General features: G+C 28.4%; 2 protein-coding genes across 4 annotated transcripts in view; one reads left to right on the plus strand and one right to left on the minus strand.

Annotated features, from left to right (window-relative positions):
- LOC138179043 (putative leucine-rich repeat-containing protein DDB_G0290503) overlaps positions 1-9,222 on the plus strand; it is a 127,408-nt gene extending 118,186 nt beyond the window's left edge. Inside the window, exons 1-7 of one of the 3 annotated variants that reach the window (XM_069111478.1) lie at positions 266-485; positions 1,041-4,962; positions 5,089-5,258; positions 5,357-5,532; positions 5,621-5,831; positions 5,927-6,070; positions 7,320-9,222. In XM_069111478.1, coding sequence (XP_068967579.1) covers positions 1,089-4,962; positions 5,089-5,258; positions 5,357-5,532; positions 5,621-5,831; positions 5,927-6,070; positions 7,320-7,472 — 4,728 coding nt within the window. In that variant the 5' untranslated portion in view covers positions 266-485; positions 1,041-1,088 and the 3' untranslated portion in view covers positions 7,473-9,222. Of the gene's footprint in view, positions 1-264; positions 486-1,040; positions 5,043-5,088; positions 5,259-5,356; positions 5,533-5,620; positions 5,832-5,926; positions 6,071-7,319 lie in introns of those variants that run through there. The other 2 variants (XM_069111477.1, XM_069111476.1) reach the window with 2 other exon arrangements.
- Positions 6,064-7,204, minus strand: LOC138179067 (uncharacterized). The gene is made up of 4 exons (XM_069111513.1): positions 7,020-7,204; positions 6,742-6,930; positions 6,460-6,666; positions 6,064-6,359 (listed from the first exon to the last, which is right to left on the minus strand). Exons 1-4 carry the CDS (start codon positions 7,125-7,127, stop codon positions 6,336-6,338), a joined length of 528 nt encoding a protein of 175 aa, XP_068967614.1. The 5' UTR covers positions 7,128-7,204; the 3' UTR covers positions 6,064-6,335.
- Positions 9,223-9,311: the final 89 nt, after the last annotated feature.

Below are 9,311 nucleotides of genomic sequence, written 5' to 3' on the forward strand. Positions count from 1 at the left end.
AATTATATATTTATTTATAATATTCTAAAATAGGAATGGAATTATTTTTAATTCTAACTAAATAACTTCTCATATTTTAACGCTACTATGTAAGGGCCAATAATAATCTCCCTTAATTAATTGCTTCTAACTACCGGTTATAATTTCATAAAGATTATATTTTCATTATATATCATAGAACCTATGACAAATTCTAGTTATAAATGAAAATCTCATACCTCTTAATTTGTTAATTTCATTAAAAAACTTTGAGAAAAAGTATCTAAATTGATGACAGTAGTACGGACCTTCGACTTCATTCTTGTAAACATTGAGTTTGGATATAAGGAAGTAATCGTTTTTCCCATCTGAGGTTCATTAAAGTGCATTTTACATAAAATCTTTGGTTTATAAAGTTGTTCTACTTTAAAACCAATCTTACAGAACTTAAATAATGTGTGATTTTCACTGGAACATACACGGTATGGATACGCCAGTCCTGGTTGGTAAGTTTCTTCCTCTGCCATTAAAATCATATATACATATGTATTTAACAAATATACTATTAAACAATGTAAAACGCTAAGTAAAATAACATTAATTAAAACATATCGAATAATATTATTGTAGGACAACGTGTAATCAGTTATATCACTTTATAAATGAATCTACAACGCGCTATTTACTATTGTTCTCAGGAATGTCGAAATGTATTAGTTGATATAAAACAACTTCCGTATTTTTTAACATAAAATTAACTATCGCAATTTATTTAAACCTCTTTTGTGCACTATTTGCAATTTTATTTTGTTTAAATCAGAGAAAAAAATTAAAAGTTCATTTTCGTCTGATTTAAAAATTTTAGTAAGGTTATGATAGTTTAAAATTTTATTTGGTATTTAGTAAATAATAAGATTATGGATCTACTATTCGTACTGTTCAATTTACATTTAAAAAAGTAAATGACAAGTAAACTTTGATACTTATTTCTTTCTGATTGACTATTTTATTTGTAATATATATTTTAAGTATTAATGACAGTAATTGTTTTCTATCAACAGGACAATCCATGACTTCTTAAGTAATTGTAACAATCTTGATGTTTTACCATGGAACAATTAGATGAAGTGCACAGTGACATTAATAAAGTAGAATCATCGATAAAAGTAAATGTATCTTCTTCATTAATATCAGAATCAACAACTGATATTGTAAAGGATGTGAAGGATATTCCAGAAAATCAAGAAAATAAGTCACAAGAATGTAAAGATAATATAATTCAAGATGTTTTAGTAGTAAATAAATGTGATGTAACAGATTTAAATAAAAGATTTGAAAGTAAAGAAAGTAGTGAGACAGAGAGCATAAAGAACGCTGCGGTTAATGAAGTAGAACAAGAAATAATAGATAAGGATCCACAAATTGATGATCAATGTAAAAAAGATGGAAAATCTCAAGAAGAGCAAGCAGAAAATACAACCGAGGTTGGAGATCATTCAAGATATGCAGATGACACATCTTTAGATAAAGAAAGTACAAACAATGTTGAAGTATTTAATACAAATGAGGGTGAACAAAACATTGAGAAACACAACGTTTGTACAGTGTTAAATATAGATACAGTTGATGATACTAATGCTCAGTGTCAAGCATTAATTAAAACACTTAGTGAGACTTTTGATGATAAAGACCAAACATTGCATGTCACGGATACAGACACAGATTTGTCTAAACTAGTTGATAGTAGTTCAGAAGTAATGGTACTAACTGTGGAAACTATTAATGAAATGAATGAAAGTACAGAAAAAAATATTGTTTTAACTGTACATGAAAAGGATGCTGTTGTAAATTCCAATGAAAAAAATGTTTCTGCAGAACAAAAAGAAATGAAGAACACTGAAATTGTAAATGATGAATTTAATTTGATAGATTATGCACAAGAAAGTGATGGAACAATTATAGAAGTAATCTCAACAGAAATTGTGTCTCAAGAAGTTTCTGAAAATTGTAGCCAGAAAGACAATAAGGAAGTATTAAATCACACAAAGACAGGAAATGATTCTATAACTCCTATTACCTCAGGGGTAATTAATGATCTAGGAACTGCAGGTGACATTGATATTAAAGAAAAGAATGTAAGTATTAAAGAAGGCACTGATATTAAAGGAGAGGACATAAACGAAGATTGTAAAAATACTGATGCAAAATATAATGTAGAACAAGAAACAACAAATGGAAATGGCAGGACTGAATCTTTTGATAGTTCACACAAAATTAATGTAGAAAAGAAAATTATTCATAATAAAATTGTCGTACCTACACATGTTGCTAATACAGAAGGAAGAAATAAATCTATAAGTGAAGCAGATAAAGTGAGCATAACTAACAAAAGAAGTGTAATTCAGGATATCTTTGATGATTGGGGTGTTGAAAATGCAGAAGATGATAGTCAGTCGGTATCTAAAACTCCAGATACTGTGGAAATTGAATTGAAAAGTTTACTAAATGACACAAAAACACGAACTATAGAAGAAAGCACAGTTGTGCTGGTTGAAGAAGAAATTACATGCATTGAAAAAGAACCAGTTGTAGATGCTGGGAAGGCTGTAGAAGTTGCTAAACAAAACAAAGAAATGCAAGTATCAAAGGAACAACTTGATAACAATCAAACTATAAAAAAACAACAAAATAGTATAAAATCATTACTCAAAGACCAACTAACTCATTCTATATCACAGGCTGTTGGGAAGTCTACAAAAGATTCAACACATGATACTGTGACATTTAGTCAAACTTCGCAAATTATCCCTATTAATCGTGGTCGAAATTTAACCAGCCAACCTTCACAGGTTGAAATAGCAGAAGCATTAAAAGAACGATTCCGTGAGAAACAAAAAGTAGTAGAACAACCACCACGACCTGATATATTTTTTGTTAAAAAACTAACCCAGAGATTATCAAGTAAATTAGTAGGTAGTCCAGGAACCGCTTTACCAGCACTTATACCATTGCCTCAGCCTACTAATCAATCCCTTATTCAATGTGATAAAAAGTCATCAGATAATACTAGTACAGGAACTAGCAAAGAAAGCAATTCTGATAATAAAGAGCTGTTAGCAATACTGGAAGGTGATGTTGACCCTGATTGGTCTAACTTAAAACCACCAATTTTAGCAGAAGAAGGAAAACGTTCAGTAAAGATTGAACAAAGTGGTTATAATACACCACCAAAACTTGATCCCTTAGTTGAAAGAGAACTAGCATTGAAACAGCTTCTGGAATTACCTGTTGCATCATCTAAAAGAAGTATACAGAAAAAAAAGAAAATAATTAAACCTACACCTACTAAATCTTCTAAAACAATAAAAACAAAAATCGTACCTAAAACAGAGAAAGAAACAATTGGAATGGAACCAAAAAATAAAACTACAGAATCTGTAGAGGATACGAATTCTTCTGGTTATGCTTCATCTTCTTTGCTTATTGAATCCCATACTTCAGAAAAAAAAATAGATATACGAGTAGATGAGTCAAGATCAGGTAGAAAACGAAAACTTACAGAAAAAGCTAGGGAACATGAACAACAACAGAACATTGTAAAACGTCAAAAAGTATATAAAGGAAAAGTTTCACTGGGCAAGAAGCAACCTCAAGACCAAGCTCCACCTGACATTAGCTTGTTAACTGAAAATCATGTATCTAAGGAGGCCATGGCGCTTCCCAATGATGAGGTTAATGTCACAATAACAGATGAAATAACAGAAGAACATGTCACAAATAATAATAAAGTAGATATAACATTAGACAATCTTGATGATACACAAAATGTATGTAATATAAAACCTTCAAAACAAAATCTTAATAAAAAGAGATCACAATCTATTACTAAACAAAATATAGCAGTAAAAAAGATATTAAGGCAAAACATATCTTCAAATAAGAAAACTGCTACTTTAAAAACTAAATTAAACACATCAAAGAAATCAGGATCAAAGATAGTCTCAAGGACAAAACGATCTACAGAAAATAATGCTGGAGATTCTAAACCAAAAAAGAAAATCATAAACGAAATAGATAGATTACTTCAAGATGAAGGTGTTGTAAATTTATTGTACGATGTAGAACAACCAGATAAAAAAAGATTAGTTCCCATTACCAAATCTCAAGCAAAAGTTATGGATATACAAAAAGTACAACGTGAGCTTAAACTTAGAAAAAAGTTAGTACGTAATGCAGTTTTAAGATTACGTACTTCAGCAGGTGTATCAAAACCAAGATCTAAAAGGACTTCTATATATTTGAATGATATGCAAGTAGATAAAAAAATTGGAGATCAAGCCACACCAGTAAAACAAATAAATTTATCTCAAGAGTTTATTTTACCTGCAAAAATAAGAAATGCAGCAGATGCATCTGTTATAATTAGGAGACATTCATCTAGCTCATTTTCCAGTGCATCTGGAAGTCCTAGAGTTAGTATTGATACTCCAGAGAAAAATGAAGGAGTTAAAGTTGATGAAGGGGGATTCCATTCCTTAAGATCTACAAAAAGACGACATTCACAAGACGAAAAAATAAATGTAAAAAAAAGTAAAAAGAAGATTGTACAAAAAAGTGATACAGGAATTGATTTTGTTAACATTGTAGAGGATAAAATGGTATCTCCTGAACGTCTTAATAAAAAGTTGGATTCAAAAAAAGCTGATAAAAATCCCAAACAACCAGAAACAGATGAAACTAATAATGGTTTAGGGAAAGTTATTACAAGATCAAATGGTACAGCTACAGGTAAGGTAACATCAAAAACAAAGAAAACTACAAAGAACAAAGTTACATTTGCTAAAACAAATGAACCAGATAACAATGAAGAATTCTCCAAAGAAGAAGATGAACTTTCAGCCTGCCTTGCAGAAGCTGCAAATGCGCTATCAGTAGTCAATGCTGGGAGTCGGTCTGCAAATTCAGCAACAAATCGCAAAAAAGGTGAAATCATTTTTAAAAAAGTAAAAGTATTTCATATTTATAATAAATTTTTATATTTTTACTAAATTATGATAATAATTACATTCTTATGTAGTACATGAGGTACTGAATAAGATTATTTTTTAGTCAATGCAAATACAACCAAAACACTAGAATCAGATAATAATAAAACAAAAATGGAAATTCGAAGTCAATTTAGTAATAAGGAAATAAATATACGTCGACATGGAAATCTTGTGCAGTTAATACTTACACCATCATCTTCGACAAAAATAAGAAATGCTCTCACTCTCCAGGTAATAAAATTATGGCGGAAACTATATATTTAGTACTTTTTTTTTATGTTATAAATACATAATTTTATTTATATATCGCATTACATTAATTCTTTTAGGTGATGCAAGAATTTCGTGAAACATTATCAATTCTAAAAAAGGATGATGATTGTAGAGTTGTTTTATTAACATCAACAGGTAGCAGTTTTTGTGAAGGTCTCGAATTATCTATGTTGCTACATACAAATAAAGAAAAACGGCGGGTACATGCCCAAGAAATGGCAGATGCAGTTAAGTATGTAGTTATCCTTGTATAAATATGTATCATATACATATGTTACATATATTTAATTAATTAAAAAGTTCACTTTTTTTGTACTTAGGGACTTCATTAAAAGTTTAGCATCGTTCAACAAACCTATTGTTGCTGGAGTTCAAGGAGCTGCAGTTGGACTTGGAGTAACAATGTTGCCTTTATTTGATCTTGTGATAGCTAGCGACAAAGCCACATTTAGTACACCTTATGGTAAATTAGGGCAAATTGCTGAAGGTGCTGCTGTATTTACTTTATCACATATATTAGGAAGTGCAATTGTAAGTATATTAAGCATTACATCTTTCTCATAATTAATCAAGGTTCTTACATGTAGTAAAAGTAATATTAAATCAAATTTGAATTAAAATTACAGACAAGTGAATTATTATTAGGTGGTAGAACTCTAACAGCTAGTGAAGCACTAAGAGCTGGTCTTGTTACTCGAGTTTTATGGCCTGATAGATTTCAAGTTGAATTACTACCAACCCTAAAAGCTATGAGTGAGCAATCCTCACAGGTATGTATTTTATATAAGCTTTTTTTTTATAATATTGTTATTATTTAGATACATAGATGATACGTCCATTAAATTAAAATTATGACTTGTGAAGTGAACATTATGCATTGTTAAATGGTAGACAGTAACCTTTATAAGCAGAACCAGAATATAATAGTTCTTGAACATTCTCTTTGTTTCTATCTTGGAAAATGCATAAATGATTTTCTGGACAAGTGCATCTATAGTATGTTGAGTATAGATCAGACCGTATGTGTCCACAAAATTAGTAAGTGTTGCACATTCTTCTTTATATAAAAAAAAAGTAAAGTAAGATTTATTAAAATGTATACAAGCTTTTATTAAAATATATTAAAATATACATTTTACAAATATTCGAAAACACCTACCTTTACACATTTAAATGTTTGTATAATAAAATCATTTTCTAAATATGTATATTTTTTAAGTCTCCAGTAATGTAATCCTGGGCAATTACAGTTTAAAGTTACATTATATGGTATTAAATAAGAATTATTTCTATCACTTTTACCATGAATTTCTATTCCTTCTTGATTATATTTACATGTGCTCAGTTCTGTTATTGGAGCACAAAACTGCAAAAATAAAAGAGAAAAAGATAATTTTTAAATATAGGTTTAAATGTGTGTGAAATTTATGTTTGTACATACCTTCATGTGCGATTTGTTGTTAAGTGAAATAGACGAATTTCCAAGTTCTTTTGTCCATTGCCAAGGACATTCTTTTCCATTAGAACAACGACAAAGTCTTTCTGTTAAACTAGATACCCAAAATCGGTTATGAGTTACGCTACATACTGCATTTATTACACATTCATGCAAATCACTCTCTCCATTAATCTGTAATAATATATATTACATATTTTTTCTATATATAATATTTTATAAATATTATCTATCCTATCTATATAATAATTGGATATACATACACCATCCCAGTACTTGAATGTAGTATTATTTAATTTACTGCTAATTATAACATAAGAACTAAAACATCTAGTTATTGTGAATAATAGGAAATAAATTAAAATAATCATTTTTATACATACAACTAAATTGATTTATAGAATCAATGTTGTATTAAACATGAAAATAGGAACACTGCACTCTTGCACTCGTATCAGTGATGTATATAAAACTAATTAATATTTATTCTATACATCCTGAATTTTCTTTGTTTGCATATACATTGAGAACTGTTATTTAATATTCTGTTTATTCATTTTCAGTCTATGGAAGCTACGAAGACATTGTTACGTCATAGTTTGCGAAAAAAATTGGATGCAGCATTAGAATCAGAAACATATTTGTTGATACAGCATTGGTGTTCTGTAGAATGTCAAACTGCCATAAAGGCTTACATTGATGGAAAAGTGCAGTAAATTTAAATGGTAATACTCCGTTTTATCTGTACATCTGTTTTTAGTTACTTGTAACTTATATACTAAGAAAGAAATAAGAGACTATTATTGTACAAGAAATGAAACAATTATTTTGGCGAAGTATTACATATGGCGGTAATAATTTTATAGTACATATAACAATATGCAAAGTGTAAATACATGTTTGTCATTTGTTATATATAATTTGTATATGAAGTTGTATAATACATTATTTCTTTATAAAAGAAGAATTGTTTCAAAGTTAGTTCTCACATTTATCATTTATTATTGAATATTGTATATAAAATTATAATGCATTATCAATGATACTCAAAATATGAAAATGACAATGAGTTCAATTAAAATATCTTCTAAAAAGACTTCAAAAAATTCAATTGTGTGCTACAGATGCCCAATGACTTTGAATGGAAGTACTAACGTCATATTCCAACATACCTAGTATTGTAAATTGGATTTGAAGATTAATAACGAGATAATTAGTTTGGGGAACGTTAAAGCGAGAAAAGAAGTCATGGATCTGGTGTGTCATTTTACATCAATCAACGCACGATTATTTTAAATTAAGATATAAAATATAGAATCAATTATTTGGATGAACTATTTTAATATTAGATGATTTAGAATATGGATTTACATGCACGCATAATCACATACAATACAGATAAGGTATTTAATATTATTGTTTTGAATAATTTTTAAATTATGCTTTGCCTAAAAAATGTATAATTTGCTGAAAAACGGAAAATACATACAGAGAATACAACCGATTTTACACTTTAATATTTCATGTAAAAAGAAAAGTAAAAAATAAATGAAAAGATCATAAAATTACTCATGATACAAATGCATAATTAATTACATTATCCAAAACGATATTATACACCTTATTCTATATATGTGTGTATAAACTTTCCATAACATATTATTATTGTAGAATAAAATAGACAACCATTGTAAGCATTGGGGTGAATTTGTGTTCTTTGCACACACAACAATAAATTTTGAACAGAATGTAATTTTAAATTAAACACTAAAAAGTAATGTGTGATTCTTTTATACTGATATAATGTTGTGCCTTGGTCAGTTTATATAAAAGGATAAAAACAAGCATAGATGTAGGAGAAGATATTTCTAATTACACTCTGAAAAAAGTACAATTGAGAATAATTGAGTAACGATTAAAATAATTTTAAATATATCAGATTGCTTTCAGATAATTTTTATTCAATTGGTAATGTGCATCATTATATGTTTCGATTATTTATATTATTGTTTATGTATATTTCAAATATCAAATATTAAAAAATAATATATAAGTATATACGTATTTATAATATTGATTTAAACAATGCATTCATATCGAAAATGTTTTATGTCAAAAAACAAAAAATTGAACTATTTTATAATACAAATGCTGTATTTAACTTCGATACCATATAAATCATGAATACGAAAAGAATATAAAACAAAGTTATTTTCAACTGATGCATACATATAATAAGATGATGTAACATTCTACACAAGTTCGGGAAAAAACTTTTTCAAGTAAAGTGAACGTATAACCTTTCTCGAACTTAACGTATGCGATGTTTTAGGGATCATAAGGGGCTATGAAATAAGACTCAAGGCAACATTGAGAAATTTCATTGAATACTGTTCAAAAACATGAAGTATGTTGTAAAGAATACAGTCGCTCTTGTACAAATGTTACACATGTAAGAATAAGCCATTCTAAAACATTGTATTATCATTGAATATAAAGCCCATACAAATATAAAGGAAATATTCACAAGCCAATTTACGTTTAGTATGTATTAA

This window comes from Bombus flavifrons, chromosome 4 (assembly GCF_040668555.2).
Source record: "Bombus flavifrons isolate JBK064 chromosome 4, iyBomFlav1_principal, whole genome shotgun sequence".
NCBI lineage: Eukaryota > Metazoa > Arthropoda > Insecta > Hymenoptera > Apidae > Bombus > Bombus flavifrons.

Excerpts from the sequence above, each read along its gene's own strand:
- LOC138179067 (XM_069111513.1), bottom strand. The coding sequence starts at position 7,127 with ATGATTATTTTAATTTATTTCCTATTATTCACAATAACTAGATGTTTT. Across the intron at positions 6,931-7,019 it reads CATTCAAGTACTGGGATGGT|ATTAATGGAGAGAGTGATTT; the intron begins GTATGTATATCC and ends ATATTATTACAG. Across the intron at positions 6,360-6,459 it reads AAACATTTAAATGTGTAAAG|AGAAGAATGTGCAACACTTA; the intron begins GTAGGTGTTTTC and ends TTTTTTATATAA.